The sequence below is a fragment of the Chenopodium album genome, chromosome 20 (assembly GCF_948465745.1).
Source record: "Chenopodium album chromosome 20, dcCheAlbu1.1, whole genome shotgun sequence".
Classification (NCBI taxonomy): Eukaryota; Viridiplantae; Streptophyta; class Magnoliopsida; order Caryophyllales; family Amaranthaceae; genus Chenopodium; species Chenopodium album.
In genome coordinates, this window is record NC_137853.1 from 34,035,602 (window position 1) to 34,056,297 (window position 20,696).

The 20,696-nt window shown below is 35.6% G+C and overlaps 2 protein-coding genes across 2 annotated transcripts; both read right to left on the reverse strand.

The window, feature by feature from the left end:
- Positions 1–57: 57 nt before the first annotated feature.
- Positions 58–7,573, reverse strand: LOC145597377 (histone deacetylase 5-like). Its single transcript, XM_081653531.1, has 14 exons — positions 7,406–7,573; positions 5,648–5,849; positions 4,783–4,929; positions 4,537–4,649; positions 4,173–4,384; positions 3,630–3,694; positions 3,128–3,298; positions 2,921–3,007; positions 2,185–2,281; positions 1,954–2,072; positions 1,328–1,521; positions 1,035–1,158; positions 613–677; positions 58–525 (listed from the first exon to the last, which is right to left on the reverse strand). The coding sequence occupies exons 1-14, from the start codon at positions 7,504–7,506 to the stop codon at positions 360–362; spliced, it is 1,863 nt and encodes a 620-aa protein (XP_081509657.1). The 5' UTR covers positions 7,507–7,573; the 3' UTR covers positions 58–359.
- Positions 7,574–8,355: 782 nt separating this feature from the next.
- On the reverse strand, positions 8,356–20,428 carry LOC145597081 (uncharacterized). The gene is made up of 6 exons (XM_081653257.1): positions 19,733–20,428; positions 19,219–19,642; positions 18,704–19,143; positions 17,910–18,037; positions 16,817–17,546; positions 8,356–8,736 (listed from the first exon to the last, which is right to left on the reverse strand). Exons 1-6 carry the CDS (start codon positions 20,426–20,428, stop codon positions 8,356–8,358), a joined length of 2,799 nt encoding a protein of 932 aa, XP_081509383.1.
- Between the last annotated feature and the right edge of the window lie 268 nt (positions 20,429–20,696).

Genomic DNA, 20,696 nt, shown 5'->3' on the forward strand with positions numbered 1-20,696 from the left:
GGCTGTCTGACTCTTGTATGCTCATACTCGTACGATGCAGAAATTGGCTTTTGAAGCTGGTACAAAAAAATCACAGTATTTTCATTCCAATCCTTCATTAAATAATAAGTTATCAGAAATGTTGATCCATCCTTACAAAGAACTTTGACATGCATAGGACTAAGAAATTGATATGCCCCCCAATAACAATTACTGAGGCAGTACTGTAGCTTAGGAAGAATTAAGTAACCAAGCCAATTTACAAATTAGGGCACAGCATATTTACAAAATCTAGTGCAAGCAACTTTGCATCATCACTAATCAATGATTATCCAAAATAACGATTTTTACAATAAATTAAGAATCTGCTCCGTCTAGAATCAGAGAGGTCTTGCAGCAGCTTCTTTTATGTAAGCTAATGCTTCTTCCTCTGAAAGCTGTCCTCCTTCTGACAGTCCCCTGATCAAGGTATTAGCATAAACATCGCCAGGAGCACATCGTGGTAATTTTGCAGATTTGAAGGCCTGTACATCATGCAGATCACACCTGAAAAAGAAAAAGTCACATCATCTGATACTGGTTAGCGGAACTCATCATTTACAATCCACGGATAATAAAACTTGTAAAACATACGTCATGGTAAGGGTGGGAACACCCTGCTCCTCGCCCAAAAAGACTACATTTCGATACCAACCTCCCTGCATTTGAAATAAATTGCTTTGGTTAGCATAACAGATTAGCAGGTGAGTATTTTCCTTGCTCCTACAGTCCTACCATTAAAAACAGGAGGAAATGGAGTGAAAAGAGGGTGCGGGGAGGGGGGGGGGGGGTGATAAGTAAAACTAGTGGACATCAACGCTAAATTAAGGTCCATTAGCACACCACTTGAATCCTAGTGAATATAATGGTAAAATCATGAAATTAACTTAAAGCAGACTATTAAAATCATATTATGGAAAAGTTCATTCACTGCGAACTAATCACTCATATTGCGCAATTATATCCAAAGTCTGGAATTTAGATGTGCAGACATAATAAAGGGCTGTACAACTCACCGTAGCAATGGAAAAGGATCCAGTATTTTTAACAGCATTCAGAGCTTCCGATGTAATCCAAGGAGCGTCAACATTACAACTTGAGCGATTTTCTTGAAACAAAACATCATTAAACTGCTCTAGCCTGTACACAAATCAGAGTTGACATTTTAAATGTAGATGTTCACTGCAGCTGTTAATGATATACCAAGTTGCACACCCAACTTGGGGGTGGGAGGGGAACATAAGTAGAGCATTACTTATTAATTAGCAAAGCAGAGATGACAAAAAAAAGAGGGAAAAAGATCACTTACGTAAGTTTATACATGCAGATATAAGATTTTTCCATTGCACTACTTTCAGGATGAAGGAAAGCAACTCCACCAGGACCCCATGTTTTAGTATAATCATGGCCAAAGAATAATCTATGAGGAACACACTTCCACATGACATCTTTTGGTGGGCTACTGTCCATGGAACCTGAGCATGATTTTTGCATACCTTCCACCTAATTACATCAGTGCATTAAAAAGCCAAATGAGGGCTGACATATTTCACATAACTCACTATCGACTCTAGGAACATATCACAGAACCTTCAGAGTACAACTATAAGATAAATTTACCCAAAACCTCCTTGAGGACAACACAAACCACCACTCTCCAGAAACTGAAAGTTGCCGTTTGAACATGAAATTAAATGCAGTAGGCTATGTATATGTTCTATTTATATGGGACATCTAGAGGTTATTCTCTGGTGTTTAATTACAATGACATACGGAAAAAAACAGCATAATTACTTTTTTTTTTTAACAGGAAAGGATATATAGAGCATGAGGTTCATGCAAACATAAGTCAGCAGCAGCCACTAAATTAGTCCATCACACCAATTCTAAAATATTAGTTTTAGCAATTACTTGCATATAGACAACATAGTTTACCTGTCCACCTTGGATATAACAGAGAAGTCTTGGTTTCCACATATTTGAACCAAAAGATGCATACCAAATATCAATTAGCTTCTGCTCAGCTCTCCAAGAAACTGAAGCATCCTTCTGATCTGCACTCCAAATAAGACAGCAAATGAAATCAGATGGGGAGGGGCAGAAAAGGGTGGTGGCTGGAGACTTCTAATCTTGCTTGGGAAGAAATAAACTTCCTTCTATCCTGACCTTCATCAACTTTCAGTGCTGAAAGCGGTTGTATAATATCCTTGATAGCTTCCTCAATATCTTCAGTTTCAGACTCAGAGCTCACTTCAACCAGAAGCTGTTTGCAGAAGAACTTAGTGACACATTAATGGAATACTGATTATGATATATAAATAAAATGGAGGTAGCATATATCTCAATTATGAATTATTTGAAAAAATAGGCAGATGAGAAGTCAGGTTAACCTCTAAGAGAATGCTTAGATTGCGATTAACGCATTAACGGAGTTATAGAAGAAAAATATATATAAACAAATGAAGGTAGATAACAGTGATAGATGGGTTGAGGTAGTGATTGTGTGAGGAGGGACTCATCCATTCTCATTTTATCATCGCAACATCATCCCTTCTATTACAAATTTACAATACCTTATCCGATTTGCTTTTTGCACAATTTTCAATGCAATATTGTAATAATAATATCTCAAGCAACATACTATAAAAAAGTCTGAATATTACATAATTGAAAACTAAAAATCGAGGTGAATCTAACAAGATCTCATATGACTATGTTTTGAAGTATTAAAAAATCGTGAAAAGTATTACTTGTATAAATCATTCGATTGTAATCTCTCAAGATTCCAAATAGGACAAACAGAAGAAACGAGAGAGAATTTTTTTATAGGCTTTGGTCACAATTCAATGAAAAATGACAAGCAAATTCATTATAGCCAAGATTCATGAAGTTAAAGTATTACCCGAGATGCAGGCGCTTTCTGGCTTGTTAGCTTTTTTGGTAATTCATTGGCGAGGCTTGGCCAATACGCACTCAATTTTTGCCGAACCTATGATAATACATGCACTTTTCATAAAAATACAGGCTCGAAAAATATGACATCAAAGTCAAGGTGCAGTATATAAAAAATTAAAAATTACCAAATAATAAAAGCCGCATATATACTCACATTTTCTATGACGCGCCATGTTGATTCGAATGGATAAGCCTCAGAAGATCCAGCGATTGGCTTTTCTTCTAACAATACTTGCACACATGCATGAGCGGAATTTGCCAAAGATTCAAGATTATACCCGCCTTCCAAAGAAAGTAAAATTTTACCTTGGGCAAAATCCATTAACTACAAAACAGAGTATAAGAAAAGAGCAAGTTTTGGTAAGCAACAGGACCACCTACAAAGAATTTAAAGATAAATTGTAGACTACAGCTATGTGCTTTGTCATCCTTTTATCATGGTTGGTCGAGTACGGTTAACAAACAAGCATTTTGGGGATTAAACTTAGCCTAAATCTTTTACCAAGATTGTATGAAACATTCAACTTAACAAATACCAAACCATTAACATGTAAACAACAAAGCTTACCGGCACTATGCCATAAAGGGCAATGATTCGTACCACAAGGTCCACAATTTAATACACGTTAACTAGCATATATGCCTAAGATACCAACCTTTCTCAACAAAACAGAGTAGCCATATGGAGAAATACAGCAACCGCCAAGAGGATCACGAACAGCTGTTGCAAAAAAAGTGTTTTAATACCTAGAGAAACTTAATCATGTAAATCTAGAATAATGATCACAAAATCACACCTACCAGTTGCAGACAATGCAACATTTTAAAAATAGAGGAAAAGATCGGAAAGTACCAAACAACTTGTTAGCAGTTTTCCGAATTTCAAAACCATCATATATAGAAGGGAACTCAAGCTGTTCCATGGATTTGCTTATGGTCTAAGCATCCCAAGATCATATTATGACAACAAAAGGGTACAAGTTTTTAGAGAAAAGAATTACTGGATGTCCGTATTAGACAGAATAGATAAATTTGCAAAATTTGTCAAAATCTCTACAAAGATAGCATTAGAAATGGCCTGGACAACAGCTAAACAGCTTGATTGTTCATCAATGATCTAATAACTAGGGACTGTTTCGATACTACACAGTTCACACAGAAATTAACAAAAGCCATCTACCAATTTCATCTTAATCAACCTGCATCAAACCCGGCAGAAACTATAATCATGTCTGGTTTGAATTCTGTAGCAACGGGGATCAATATGTGGTCCCAAGCAGCAAAATAGTCTGGATCACCACATCGACCTTGTTCCCAAGGCACATTAATGTTGTATCCCTCCCCTGGCCCTTCTCCAATCATACTAAGATCGCCATCATCGGTTCCAGGATAAAAACATCCAAAGTCATGCCTAAAAATATAATGAGCCAATAAATATAAATAAAAATATTAAGGATATATGTATCCTAATTGTTTGAATTCATACGGAGAAAATGAAACGCTCAGAAAAAAAATTACACAACCATTCTAAGAATAGACATAGTAAAATGTTCTAATTTTTACCTGTGCACTGAGAAGAAAAGAACACGAGAATCCTTCCAAAACATTTTCTGAGTGGCATTGCCATGATGAACATCCCAATCAACAATCAAAATTTTGTGAATTCCCAATTCTGCCTGGGAAAAAAATATTCGAAAAAAATAATAAAGTCAATCAATAATCAACACAAACAATTTCTTTTACTTTCTTTTAAAATATTCAGCTCCTTCAATAAACTGAGGGAAGGGGGCGTGAGCAGAGAAATCTCACTCTTTCATTCAGCAGATAACTAGCTGCAACAGCCACATTATTGAACATACAAAAACCCATGGGCTCATTTTCCTCGGCGTGATGGCCAGGAGGCCTCACAATCGCAAAAGCAGAATTGAGCTCCCCTTTGGCTACTTTCTCTGCTGCCTATTTGGAATAGCATCAAATACATAGTTTTAGTTCATAACAACATTAATACAAACTACAAGAAGGAACAACACCTGGTCGCACTCAAAATAAAATGTACTTCTACATGTTGCACTTGTAAAAATACAGAGGAAGTATGCTAATCAGGAAGAGCCAAATAGAATTCTTGTAAGAGTTGTAGCAAGAAATTCAATGAAACACCAACACTAGGCAGATCACAGACTGAATTAAATTTAATTGTTATTTGTAATGGAGTAAAAATTGTCAATGACTTTTCAAAAAGGATTTCAGCATAACAGACTCCCTACAATGGTATGAGCAAGGCTGCTTGCAGATTTACCTTCCCTCCTACCCCCCACAATATTTACTCCTTTCCACTGACTCTCGGTCTCTTACTTTTTCCACTTTTTTCTTACACCTACTCACTGCATCAACACTCTCTCTCCATTGACCTTAATTTGTGAGCAAATATTAACCATAAAAAGTTTACGAGATTTAATGTAGTATCATTATTATTTCTATTTACTAGCCTAAATAGTTTGCTAACTAATTTTTAACACCCTTTCAACATTTATAGATTTAAATTATGCCAATCTGGTCACAGTATCCAGATCCTGCATAATTCTATTAAAGGATTAGTTACCAAATTTTAACAGTGGACAGTGTATCATAACAATCAAGGACTTGGAGCAGCTCAGCATTGTGCTGAACTTATTACCTCTATAACAGACCCTGCAGCTAAATAAGCTGCTTCTGATGAACCTTTGTTAAGATAAATAGAATTGAATTTCGAAGCAATCCTATCCCTGCGAGAATCAAACTGCTTGGAGCTTATATTGCGGATCAGGTCAACATGGGTTCTGGAGTGAACAGATTGTATGTATTTATCCTCTGCTTCCTTAGCATCCAAAACAACACACCTGAAAAAAGATGAAGAAAAATATAAAATTTTAGTACAATGGTACTCAAAACTATATAGGTACTCATGAAAAAATAATACTGAACTTGTACAGCTTTACATAAAAACTGCTTTCATTTTTAAAGCAACCACAACATGACCACAAGAGGCTGCGGATTTGCACAAGACTATATCAACAAACACTTTCTCTGTACTATCCCTAGATTAACGCTTTGTTTGGATAGCAAATAAGGAAGGAAAGGAAAGGGAGGGAAAGAGGAGAAATAGAAGGGAAAAGAAAGGGAGGGGGAGGTGAGCTCTATTTTCCATCCAAATCTCTCCAATTTTAGAGGGATAATGCTTATTAAAGAAAGAGGAAAAAATGGGTTCCTCCCTCTCCTTTCCCTTTCTTCCTCCATTCTTTTACACAAACAAGAGAGTTTGTTCCCTCCCTTTCTCTCCCCTTCTTTTCCTTTCAATTTCTTCTATCCAAACGAAGTGTAAAGGTAACATAAAGTTTAGGTGAGTTAACATTTGAACTTTCTTATATTATTCTTGAAGTTACCGATAACTGAGATTTTCAAAGGAAATATACATTGTTATGATTGCAGAAAAATCTAAAAGTATACAACATAGCACTTTCCCACTGTTTTTGCTCTCCATACAAAGTTGTGGATTGATCACTTACTTAAATCCAAGTTCCAACACAATAGTTGTTCATAAAAGTTAGATGCAAGAGGTGCACAACATCAAGCAATCCTTTAATTCTTTTGCACATCTTCAAAGAATTTGGTAAACCATTCTCTAAAACTGCACACGTCCACAGCCAAAATAACCTATGAATAGTCCATTCTCCTTCAGTCCAGCAAACTCCATATAAAGTACACAACACCTTACCAACAAAATTTAAAAGACAAAAACAACCTGAACTTCAATAGAGACACGTACTAGACCGTAGACAAACCTCATCCCACAATACATCAACAAGGCCAATTCGTGGGGGCTCTCGTTACTAATTCAAACCAAATGCTTCCACTTACAGAACAAAATTAAATGACCAAATCACGAAAACCCTCACAAAAGATACTAAATTTACAAAGAATAACATAGTCCCTACACCGCAGCGCCAAATTCGAACTCACAATCTAAACTTCTTTGCGCTCATTTACAAGCAATTCTAAATAAAAAGACCTAATCATGAAGATCCTCACTAAAGATAATACATTTACTAAAAATACCATAGTCCCTACTCCACCAAATTCAAACTCTACAATCAAAACTTCTTTCATTCAACAATACATAAATCCCCTTGTTCTTCTACTAGCAATTCTAAACAACTTCAACCACCACACACATTACACAAATCATAACACCAAATTCCTCACAAAAATCTCATAAACAAATCATCACAAACCCAATAATAATAATAATAATAAATTCTACTTCAATTGCACAACTTTCACACAAAACAAAAAAAATAACATAATAACCACATTAAAAAACCAAAATTCAGCAAAATTAGCAAACAAATAATTGAAATTGAAATTAAAACAGAAATAAAGGGGAAAAAAGAAAAACCTATCAATGAGACCGGAATTACGAAGTTTGTTCCAAATAACCCTAATTCGATCAGGACATTCAGGATGATCATCACCATCAGGAGTATTATGCTTGCACATTCGTTCGTCGTAAACTAACCCTACTCGTCGTTGAACCCTATCATTTCTCTGGGAATGTCCTGCTTCTTCCGCCATTTTTGCTCTCAAATTTTAGTTGCTCAGAAGTCAAATGTTAAAAGACTAGTCTACTTCGAAGGGAGAAAGAATCTGAATCTATGTTACTTTACTTTTTCTTTTTTTTTTAATTTTTTTTTAATTAATTCAAATTTAAATCACACCTCAATTTTTTATTTTTCTTTTTTTCTTTTGGACTTTGGAGGGAATTTTTTTTAATTACTAGTATATTTTTTTTGGGAGTAGAAAGCAGTGGTAACAATTTAATTTTTATATAGACTAATTTCGTTATCCGGTGGAAGATGGTATATTAAAGGTGGTTAAAATTATTATATTCTTTGAATGCTTGATTTATGCTTTTGATCACATTCAATTATTCAAGTTTGATTTCTAAATTATAATGACTTATAAAGTTGGAATTCGGTGAGAAGCATGAGAAGTGGAGTACATTGAAAGTTCAATACGAATACATTAAGCAAATATAATAGAATAATAGTTAATTTTAGTTTAGGACACAAAATAGAGGGCTTTGACCCATGAATTAGAAGATGCCAAATCAATGTTTTGCACTATTTATGAACCCATTAGATGTACAAATCTCTCTCATCAGTGATCTAAACTCTACAAAATACGCAAATACATCTCTCCCAGCCCTTTCGGTTAGCCACCTTCCCTTTTGCCACTAATAAAATTGCGGCCGGCGCTGGCAACCCCATCCCACTCCCTTTCCACCACAAACGCAGCCCAGCCCCTTCCCTTTTCCCCTTCTTGCTGCCCCGGCCCCAACCACCACACCTAAGAACCACCTTGAGACCCAACTCCATAGAAAGCACAATCAGGTTTAGCCAAATGACACTGCAAACACTTAACAAAGTGCTTCATAGTCACCAACAGATTCATCCCATCATCACCATTAATCTCCTCACTATCCTCTCCAATAATCATCAATCTCTTAAATTCCGCCCCTAAATTAACCAAACTGCTTGAAACCTTCAAACCCAATTTCCCATTTTTACCAATCTCAGCCCCCATTATATCTCCCAATTGGTTCATCCTCTCAACAAAATCGAGCAAACTATCCAATTCACTAACCCCAACTAGGGTTCTTGGTAGATCTTGAGCATCATCTAAAGCAGTTTGGAGCTCCAAAACATGAGCCCTTGAAAGGGGATACCACTTTGTAACACCCCAATAATTCTCTCTTTAAACCTCTGAGGACCCTGAACAATATTCAAGAGAATTACTGGCGTGCTACCGCCACGTGTTCAAACGTTAAGGCTTTATCAGAAAATAGTAGCGGAAAAACTAAATCAGTTATAAATAAGTTTCAAAACCAACGAATGAAACCAAATTAAGTCATACAACTTGGAACCATTAAGGCTCTTATTCAAAACCCAATAAAAGTAGTAAGTGATTAAATTCAGTGTTCAAATAAATTCAAACCCAAAAGAAATAGTGTCGAATAAAATCGAATTAAAATAAATTCAAACTTGCAAAAGAAATAAAATGAAACAACCAACTCTCTACTCAAGATCCCACAACCCTGATGAATGGTGCATGTGTAAGAACCTGTGGTAATTCTGCTCCCCAATATTACAAGTGTAAAAATTGGATCGTCACAGGGTCATTGAAAGGCGAAGGCCATGACCAAAGAAAGACACACAAAGCACGCAATCAGCAAAGCTGAGTACATACAAGCTGCAAAATAAATTAAGAATTCCATAACATGCTACTAATAATCAATCATCATGCATCATTAAATTATAGACTCAACACACGACTCAACTATTTATATTACTAAGACTCCATTAATTAATAATAGGTAAATCATTATTTTTATTCATTGGATTACGCAATAGACAAGGTTGTTCAACCCATGCTCCATTTGGAACATCAATAATAGAAAAACCCCATGCCTCCTTTCGGAAACATCAATAAACATCCAACGACCACGGGCGCGACTCCGTGACCGTAGTTAGTATGAGATCTCACCTAACTCCTAGTTTTGAAAAATATTTGAAATAAGAGACTCGTAGATCAGACGGCCTCGAGAAAAGTACACGGCTAATACCCCATGTACCCCAACCCCGGATTGTCATTACTCCAGAAGTGCACCAATCCAGAGTTTTATTGCTCATCCATCTTGCACTTTACGTGATTTACAGGTTTAGACTTTGTGATGGCTCATATGCATAACAATACAATCAATCCAATATCAATTCAATCAAGTAAAGCAACTTTTCAATTTCAATTCTTGATTTATTAGTGGCAAGCAACATTTATTATTTATTCCTTTACTACCTCGGTGTATAAACACCTTGAGTGCATAAGACACCCCAAACTCTTAACCTTGTCTTATAAGACATGAACCATTCCTTTACTCATCCTATTTCATTAAATCATGAATGAGTAATAATTAAGTCATTTCACCAATCACATACCTTTGCCTCTAAGCGCACCTTGCATAATTAGAACAAAACCAATAATTACAATAAGGAATAGTGCACGTCAAAGGAAATTCACAATGTATAACCAAACAATTTAACCCAGTCATCCTTAGACATGATACTAAGTTCTCGATCCGTCCATAAACATGCACCTAAAAGCAAGGTTTTGTAACTTGTACGTACCTTGAGCAAACGAATTGGTATGCCACTTTACTAACTAGAAATCACCTTCAATAAACTCCTCTCCTAAGCCAAATAATAACATCTCAATCAATACCCAATCAATTAAATTTACAGCAATACTAACTTACTTTAAAACCTTCAAAATCCAAATCAAACAACACTTTAAAACCTTCCCTTTTGTTAAAATTAAAGGCTTATATATAGTTCTTTAAATTTTTCTTCATAAAAACCTTAAAATACACTCTTATACATGAAATTACAGCAAGTTCAAAGTCTAATAAAAATCTGAAAATTATATAAAAACCCCTAAAATCTCTCTTTTTAATGGGTGATTAAACCTTCTTTATAAAACATCAAAAGTAGTACTTAGAAACTATTTCCAACACTTGAAACTTCAATAAAAACATATATTTATGCTTAATTAACTTTAAACATAATTAATTTTATTAATCAAACTCAAGGATAATATTTTAAGTATGTAAAAACTTCGTTAAAATCAAAAACTGCCCGAAAATCATATTTAAAGCGTGGTTTCCACATGGAAAACACTACTTTTTTGTCAAAATCGGATGAGTTGAGAACCTGATCGGGATTAAAACGGGATTAATATTAACGAACGGAAATCTAATAATTAAAACACGAATCTATGTGTTCAAAATAATCTGGAATTAAGTTAAACTAATCATTAGTTATAATCACCAAAATTTCAAAACATCATTACTATAAAAGCCCTAAATCAATTGTTCATAAAAACCCTAAAATCATGATTTTCAATAAATTGAAACCCTAGGTTTATAATTCATAAAATATGAAATTTATAACATAAATATAATCTGAAATTTATAATCTTTATACCATTAAAATATAATTTGATACTAAAAATATAATCTTTATACTAAAATCAAAACCCAAAACAATTAAATTAACATTAAGCAAAATAATGAAACAAAGGAGGATGAAAATAAGACTAACCTTTTTGTGTGGGAAATTTTTGGAGATTCATGGGATATTTATAGGAGAGAATTATTGTAGGGTAAAAGAAAGATTGGGCCTCATAAAAATAATGGGTCGATTAAGTAAACAAATGGGTTAGGCTTGTATGATTGGACATAAATTGTAGAATAAAGGTGCATAAAATAATTTGTTCAAATAATTTTTGACCCAGATTAATAATTTGAAACTTTTGAAATTTAATTATGAAAAATAACAAATAAATATTATAAATAAAATAAATTTTCATTTATAAAATATTTAAAAATACGGGGGATTACAGTTTTGATATCGGAATGTCCTGAATCACAGCAGAAGCGGCATACCCTTTTGTCTCAAATGTTAGAAATGGCATTGGGTAGGTGGAATTTGGGGGTAATTTCTTTTTTGTAACACCCCCGATTTACTAATTAATAATAAATAAGAAATAAAGGAAAAATAGACAACCTTTAAATAAAATTGCGGAAGCATACACCTAAATCGGAGGTATTATTGCCACACTCGGCAACTTGTCAAGTGCTAAGGCTTACAAAATCCCAATAATTACAACCCAATAATCTAGGTGAGCTACTTGTACAACTTTATAAACTCGTCATAACAAACTAATCGATACACTTGAGCTCCTGTAGCTACGATCATCACTTGATCAACCTGTTACAATCTTGACTGCTCACCATTAAGGACAAATTCCAAAATAGATCGTCGCAGGGCCACCATAAGAAAAAGACATGGCCGCAAACACAAGTAGCACAACAAAAATACACACACGTCAGCAAAAAGCTGAGTAATCACCACATATCAGAATACATAGTATAGCAAAACAATCAACATTACTAGCTCAATTAAACAATGTAGTTCAAAACTACATTACACATTGTACTCTGAGAAAAGTAACCATTGGTCAACTCAACCTCGAATAATAATACGAACCTTTACTCAATCATCAACTCATATAACCCATAAGTGTGCCATGCTCATTGTTCTATACCTAGCCTTGGACATGGGTAATTCGAATAAAACCAACAAGTATAAAAACTTGAATACTCCCAATAACTAGAAAAACACCTTGAACCAGACCACATACGGGTCAATTCCCACTGTAGGGGACCATAGAAAAATAAATAATAAAGATTGTACCTCATTCTTAACTCATGATCATTATCTCCTTACCAACATGCCAAGGACTAAGGTCTATAACGCCGAGCCTCAAACCAAGAACAAAATATAATGTTTACCCTTTTGAACTCATGGATCAAATAATCATTCACAAACTAATAAATAGTATCTCAATAATAATGGCACATGTTCCCAAATAAATAACATAACAATTCGGTTCATAATATCTCAACTCTTAAAACACATACTAATAACCCAAATATAATCATATATCAACCTAAAAATAATACTCTGCATTAATAACTCTAAAACCTCAATAAAACAATACTCCCTATAGCAACAACATTAAAACCCTAGAAATTATCAATTGTAAACAATAAAAGTAATACGATACTCATATCCAATCAAGTCATATAATATCAATAATCAATCATGTACATATACAAACTTGATCACACGAATTACAATTATAAAATTTACACATAATAATACAGAACACTAATAATAAATCATATCACACATTTTAATATGAAATATAATACAAACATCTCCAAAGTTTCGTGTGATTACACATAAAATAATACAATCAAATTAATCAAACATCTCCAAATTGATACAGTGTGATTACCTTTCAAATCAAAACATCAAATATATTACATACGAGCAAGGGACATTGTTGGATTTGGAGAACAAAAAGTGTAACACCCTAGAAATTCCTTTCCTTTAAAAATACACTTTACCCTCTTTAAAACACGATTTAGGAATATCTAAGACATTACCGCCACCATAAAAACGGCTAAGGCAATTATCAAAGACACACAGCGGAAGTTTGAAAGTCAAACTAAGAAATAACACAATTTAAAAACCGAACTAAACGAAAGTAAAGTTGGAAATCAACAAAACCAAGTTAAATAATAACCACTACAACTTGGAACCTTCAAGGCCCTTATTCAAAACCGTCCAATCAAATAATAATGTTAGTCCAACAAATAATAAAACAAATTATTCAAAATGTAAACATATCACATCCAAATGAAAACTAGCATAGTTCTCTCTTCACTCATGCCCCATCATGAACATGCTTCAATACCTGAAAAGAGTATCTCTACTTGCCCCCACTACTCTCCATTAGAATGGATCATCGTAGGGCCAAGATAAAGACATAACCAGACACAAACAAAACACACAATCAGCAAAGCTGAGTACATAGGCGTATGTAAACACACTATCATGCAACTCCTAGCATTACACACACTTACCTCACTGTACCTGTTTACAAGCACACACAACAAACAACAAGACTCTTTAATTGGACACTAAATAATTTATTTAGCATTGATTACGCATCGAACGGGTTTCTAACTTGACTAAACCTTCCTCAATGGATTGAGGACCACTGACACGGGAGCTAACCGTGCCAGCATCACCTGTGCCACATCCTTTGGTGGCGGAATTCCATCGCATAACAATAATAATAAAAATAAAAGGAATGTACAGCGTCCTGTACTCCATTAGAAGTTATGATCAAATATAAAGTCACATAACTCCCCCCATATGTTCATACTCAAGGTATATACGTTCCAAGAGTTTTGGTGCGTAATCTCTTTCACTTTACGTTATTTACATATTATTAGACTTGGTGATGACTCTCAAAGCATAACAATTCAATCATCGATAATAATTCAACCATTCAAACATACCAATTTAATTCTTGAATATTTAGTGACCACATAATATTTAATGTTGAACCCTTTTTAATTCTACCTCAGTGTCATAAACACTGTAAACGCAATAAGCGCCAATAATCCTATCTCTCGGTGTTAAAAACACCTTAAGTGCACAAAGGCACCAACATACAATTTATTCCTTGTGTACATGGACACTTATATAGCTCCTTCTTCATGCTTAAAGCATCAATAAAAATTATATGAACCATAATAAAATTCCTTTTCAATGATCCAAACATAATTAAACAATTAGTTTGATTAAACATGCTCTCTATCATGCCATAAATAAATATGTAGTCCATATAATCATGCCAAAATATAATTTTCTAATCCATAGATCATCACAAATAATTCATGCTTCACAATTCAATCACCAACACCAATAATTCACAATTCAATACATGAACCTTAGCATGATGCTACTTGTATTTGATTGAATTTAAGCCTAGCATGATTCTACATCATCAAAATATGCTAAGTACGCGAACGTACCTTGAATATGATCTTAAATTCGCCACGACTAGTAAAAATCGCTTACTTCAAAGTCTCCTACACATTAAAATTATAATAGTGTATCAAAGTCCACTCTAAACAAATTTCCAGCAATATATACTATTTTAAAACCCTTCATAAATTAATTAGAATAAGCTGAAATTATATTTAGAACACCATAATTAAGTCCCCTTTAATGGGTAATTTAAATTCCTTTTAAAAACATAAAATTTAGGTTTCTACTTAAAATTCCTGCACTATTTTTATAATTAAAACTTGCTGAAAATCAATCTTAAAGCACTTAAATTAAAGTTCTAAACATTAATACATCATATACTTTCATAATTTCATAAATCAAGAACCTAGGGTTTCAAAAATTGGGGCTTTTTAATTAAAATCAAATCTGAAAATTAATTAACATAATTACAACATTCAAACATCAAGTTTTAATCCCAAAACTCATAATTTATAAATATATCTAAGCATAGATTAAATAAAAACAAGAAAGATTAAATTTTTTTTTTTTTTTCGAGAGCCAACCACGGCAGCAGCAGCCACCGCGGCAAGGCTGGGCTGCTGCCGCCTGCCGCTGCAGCTGCTGGCCGTGCGCCGGCGGCTGTGGTGGTGTGCAGTGGTGGTCCGGCCACGTGTGTGGCTGAGGTGGTGGCCGGCCGTGAGAAAAGGGGAAGGGGAAGAGGAAGAAAAAAAAGAAAGAAAAGTAAGGAGAAAAGGGGGAGAAGCTTACCTTGGGTTTTCTCCACTCTGGGCAAAGTTGATTTGCCTCATAAGTGGGATATTTATACCCCTTTTCTATCAACCCTTTTACCCTAAACTTTCCTCTTTTAATTTTCCTAATCCCTTCCCAAATAAAACTTGTTAAAAATAAACTTTCTTAAATTAAAACCCCATCTTTTAAAATAAAAAATAATTAAATAAACTTTCCTTTTATAAAAAATATTAATAAAATGCTTTAATTAAAATGATTATAACTAATTAAATATTTCATTAAATACATACTTTAAATAAAATACGTATAAAAATACGGGGTATTACAGTCTACCCCCCTTAAAAAAAGTTTCGTCCCGAAACTTGGGGAACGAAATTGAAACCTTTTTCTTAATAAGGTATAATATTGCTGTACTTTTTGTCACCCTTTTTCTGCTTTATGTCCCTTGAGGGCATAAATACTTGAAATACTTGTTAAAGTTTGTGCAAAGAGTACCAAAATGACTGAAATTTGGGTAAAAAAAAGCGCGAATTCTACCGCATTCTACCCCCCTTAAAGAGAACGAGTTACGCCCCCGTAACTCTACATACCTGAAACGACTCTGGGTATTTCTTTTTCATTTCATCTTCTGCCTCCCAAGTGGCTTCCTCATATTCTTGGTTAGACCAAAGTACTTTTACAATCTTAACATTCTTGTTGCGTGTACTACGCACCTTGCTGTCAAGGATCTTAACAGGTCTCTCTTCATAGGTTAAATTTTGATCTATCTCGATGGTTTCTGGTTGAAGCACATGGGACTTATCAGGGATGTACCTTCTCAATTGTGATACATGGAATACATCATGTACTTTGCTAAGTTCCATAGGTAAAGCTAACCTATAAGCTACTTTGCCTATTCTTTGCAGTATTTCATATGGACCGATGTATTTTGGACTGAGCTTTCCTTTCTTCCCAAATCTCATAACTCCCTTCATTGGTGACACCTTTAGTAACACCTTATCGCCTATTTCAAATTCTTCTTCTCTTCGCTTTGAGTCTGCATAACTCTTTTGGCGATCTTGAGCTGCCTGGATTTTAGCTTGAATTTCCCTTACTTGTTTGATTGTATCTTCAATTAGTTGAGGCCCAAGAATTATAGTTTCACTAATGTCGTTCCAACAAATTGAGCTACGACACTTTCTCCCATACAAGGCCTCGAATGGAGCCATACCAATGCTCGCATGATAACTATTGTTATAAGAGAATTCAATTAAATCCAAGCTATCCTCCCATCCTCCTTGGAAATATATAATGCAAGCTCTCAACATATCTTCCAAGGTTTGAATGGTTCTTTCGGTTTGCCCATCTGTGGCAGGGTGGAAGGCTGTACTCATTTTAAGTGTTGTACCAAAGTTTTCTTGCACTTTTTTCCAAAATTTTGATAGAAACCTGGAATCCCTATCAGATATGATATCTTTTGGAACCCCATGTAATCTCACAACGTGCTTGATGTAAGCTTTTGCAAGTTGTTCCATTTTCCAAGTTTCTTTCATTGGTATAAACACTGCTGATTTTGTTAGTCTATCCACCACTACCCAAATGGTGTCATTGCTGCTCTTGGATTTAGGAAGACAGGTCACAAAGTCCATTGAAATGCAATCCCACTTCCAGCTTGGGATTTCCAATGACTGTACAGTCCCTTGAGGCCTTTTGTGTTCTATTTTCACCTTTTGACAAGTTAAGCATCTTGCCACAAATTCAGCCACCTCGTTTTTCATCCTAGGCCACCAAAACATTTTCTTTAAATCCTTATATAACTTGTCTCCTCCCGGGTGTACTGAGTAAGGTGTATTGTGGCCCTCTTCCATCAACTTTCTCTTCACTTCTTCACATTTTTGTGGCACACACCATCGACCCTTATACCTTAAACTCCTATCCTCATGAACTTTGAAGTCTGTAGCTTTCCCTTGTTTAATCTTTTCACGAATCCTGTCCAACTTCACATCTCCCTCTTGGTTTTCTCGAATCTCATCGAATATTGTTGGTTGGACACTCAGATTTGCTAGAATACCTGCTGGTACTCCCCATTCCACGACTTCTAAGTTCAATTTTGCCATTTCTCTACATAACTCATTAGCTACTACTAACGAGTTTACTCCATGACTAGATTTACGACTTAAAGCATCCGCAACTACATTCGCCTTCCCTTCGTGGTATTGTATGTCCAAGTCGTAATCCGTTGTATACTCCAGCCACCTCCTTTGACGAGAGTTCAAGTCCTTCTGAGTGAAAATATACTTCAGGCTCTTATGGTCTGTGTAAATTCTACATTTCACTCCATACAAATAATGACGCCAAATTTTTAGGGCAAAAATGATGGCAGCTAATTCTAGGTCATGGGTTGGATAGTTTACCTCATGTGTTTTAAGCTGCCTTGATGCGTATGCTATTACCTTCCCATTTTGCATAAGCACACATCCCAAACCATTCTTTGACGCATCACTATACACATCATACAATCCACTATCATCTGGAAGTGTAAGCACTGGTGCTGTAACTAGTTTGTGCTTTAAGAGTTGAAATGCCTCTTCACACCTCTCATCCCACTCAAATTTCTTATCCTTCTTCATTAGAGTAGTCATAGGCTTAGCAATTTTGGAGAAATCTTTAACAAAACGCCTATAATACCCTGCTAAACCTAAGAAACTCCTCACATCAGATACAGTTTTGGGTGTAGGCCAACTTTTCACAGCTTCTATTTTGGCTGGGTCTACTTCTACTCCATCCTTAGACACAAAGTGTCCTAGGAATGCTACCTTTTCCAACCAAAATTCACACTTAGAGAACTTTGCATAAAGGTGGTTTTCTCTCAGTGTTTGCAGAACTGCCCTTAGATGTTCTGCATGTTCTTCCTTGTTCTTGGAGTATACCAAAATGTCGTCTATGAAGACCACTACAAACTTATCCATAAATTGATGAAACACCCTATTCATCAAATCCATAAAGATTTCTGGAGCATTAGTCAACCCAAAAGGCATAACTGTGAACTCATAGTGTCCATATCTTGTCCTAAATGCCGTTTTAGGTATGTCCTCATCGGCAATCCTCAATTGGTGATACCCAGACCTCAAGTCGATCTTAGAGAACACCGTGGCTCCCTTTAATTGATCAAATAAATCATCTATTCGTGGTAAAGGATACTTATTCTTTATCGTCACCTTATTTAATTCCCTGTAATCGATACACAATCGCATACTTCCATCCTTTTTCTTCACAAATAGAACTGGAGCTCCCCAAGGAGAAGCACTTGGTCTAATGTATCCCTTATCCAGTAAGTCCTGTAACTGCTCCTTCAACTCACTCATTTCTGCAGGTGCCATTCGATATGGTGCCTTGGATATAGGGGCTGTTCCGGGAACTAAATCTATGGTAAAGTCGATTGCTCTCTTAGGTGGCATCCCCGGAATTTCCTCTGGAAATACATTCAGGTACTCATTCACTACTGTTATATCCTCTGGGTTTGTCACTTGCTCATGGTCCATATCCCTGACACTGCAAAAATATACTGGATGCCCTTTCTTCATGTATTTTGCTAACTTTAGGACAGAAATTAATCTCGGGCACTTAGTACCACCTTTCAACCAGTATGTCACTGATTCATTGCTGCTTGTGACCATTTTGACTTTTCGTGACCTACAACTAATTTCAGCATTATACTTACTCATCCAGTCCATTCCTAGAATAATATCGAAGTCACTCAACCCAAACTCAATAAGGTCAGAAGGAAATATCTTTCCTTCTATTTCTAAAGGCACATTTCTAAATGCCTTAGTACAATTCACTACCCCACCTGTCGGAATAGTTATAGGTAAATCTACTGCTTTCACTGCTGTTAAGCAGTCCCTAAGTTTTGTCACAGTACCTTTAGAAACAAAAGAAAAAGTTGCACCAGAATCAAACAATACTTTAACAGGAATAGAGTTAATAGAAAAAGTACCAGTAATAACATCATTCGTGGCCTCAGCCTCATGTCTACTCAGCACATTCAGTTTTCCAGCAGCTCCACCCTTATTTTGGTTATTGTTATTATTGGGATTACCGTTCCTCACTCCATTCTGTTGTGCTCCCTTGTTCCCATTAAAGTTGTTGTTGTTGTTGTTGTTCCCTTGGAAATTCCTCTGGTTTCCTTTTGAGTTAAAGTTGTTCTGCCTATTCCCGTTAGCACTCTTAGAGTAACACTCGTACTCCCTATGCCCCAGCTTGTTACAAGCACGACAAGTAACTAGATTGCCTTCGCAGTCCCTCCCAGGGTGATTGTTACTGCACCTTCTGCAGAGATGATACCTTCCATCTCTGTTATTCCCCCGGTTATTGTTTCCAACCCCTCCATTGTTGCCACGTCCACCTTGACGGTTATTATTCTGGAAATTATTATTATTGGAGAAGTTATTGTTATGGTGGTACTTCTGTTTCTTAAAACCATTCTGGTTTCCATGCTGGTTTCCAGAAACTTGCACCACCTCCTTTCTCTTCTCTCTCCCTTCCATATCAGTCAGCTCCTTCTTCTTCTTTTCCTCCAACGCATACAGGTGTGCGGCTCTCCCATACACCTCATCCAGAGTTTCAAATACTTGCCCGCAGAGTTTTAATTGCAAATCCGTAGTTAAACCACTCTCAAACTTCCTAGCCTTGGCTTTTTCAGTAGCAACAGTCTCCTCAGCAAAACGGGACAACTCTATAAACTTGGTATAGTACTCCGTAACTGACATCTTTTCCATTATGAGGTTTGAGAACTCCTCAGCTTTCTGCTTTTGCAAAAAGCTAGGGTAAAACTTATCCCTCATTTTCTCTTGGAACTTGGTCCAATTAAATCCAGGTAGGGTCCTAACAGTAGCTTCATTTTGCTGCCACCAGAGGTCAGCTTCACCCCTCAGGTAGTAGGTAGCACAACCCACTTTCGAATCCTCAGGGCATCCCACCGCTTCAAACAGTTTTTCGAACTCTCTCAACCAGTTTTCTAAAATGGTAGGGTCAGGCTCCCCTTGATAAGTGAGTGGCTTACTCTGTGCCACTTTCTTAAAAAGTTCCCCCTGAGTATCCCCATTGCCGGACGTGTTTCTAGCCAGCTGCTGGGCAACTGCTGCTAATTGTCTTACTACCTCACTAAGTTCATTTCCACCAGTGTTGGTACTGCTTCCTCCTGCCATCTTTCTTCTCCTGAATTAAAAGAATCAGGTTCTAAATTAAATGTGGTTTAGGTTAGCTCCCAAGGCATTCACTCGCTAAGTCTAGAATTATTAAACTTGCACAATTCCTTTGAAGCTAATAAATTTTGAATTGGATTTACCAAATTCATAGTTTATAGCTTTATCAACTAATTATTGATTGCTAACCAACCAAGCATTTAATAAAGCATCACAATAATAAATAAAAATAGTCCCCGTTAACCCTTGATATTTGAGACTAGAATTTAAT

Excerpts from the sequence above, each read along its gene's own strand:
- LOC145597081 (XM_081653257.1), bottom strand. The coding sequence starts at position 20,428 with ATGGCAGGAGGAAGCAGTACCAACACTGGTGGAAATGAACTTAGTGAG. Across the intron at positions 19,144-19,218 it reads CACGAATGATGTTATTACTG|GTACTGTGACAAAACTTAGG; the intron begins GTACTTTTTCTA and ends TTGTTTCTAAAG. Across the intron at positions 17,547-17,909 it reads AGTTTCTTAGGTTTAGCAGG|AATTTACACAGACCATAAGA; the intron begins GTATTATAGGCG and ends AGTGAAATGTAG.
- LOC145597377 (XM_081653531.1), bottom strand. The coding sequence starts at position 7,506 with ATGTGCAAGCATAATACTCCTGATGGTGATGATCATCCTGAATGTCCT. Across the intron at positions 5,850-7,405 it reads AATTCCGGTCTCATTGATAG|GTGTGTTGTTTTGGATGCTA; the intron begins GTTTTTCTTTTT and ends ATCTTTTTTCAG. Across the intron at positions 1,522-1,953 it reads GTTATATCCAAGGTGGACAG|GTGGAAGGTATGCAAAAATC; the intron begins GTAAACTATGTT and ends TGATGTAATTAG.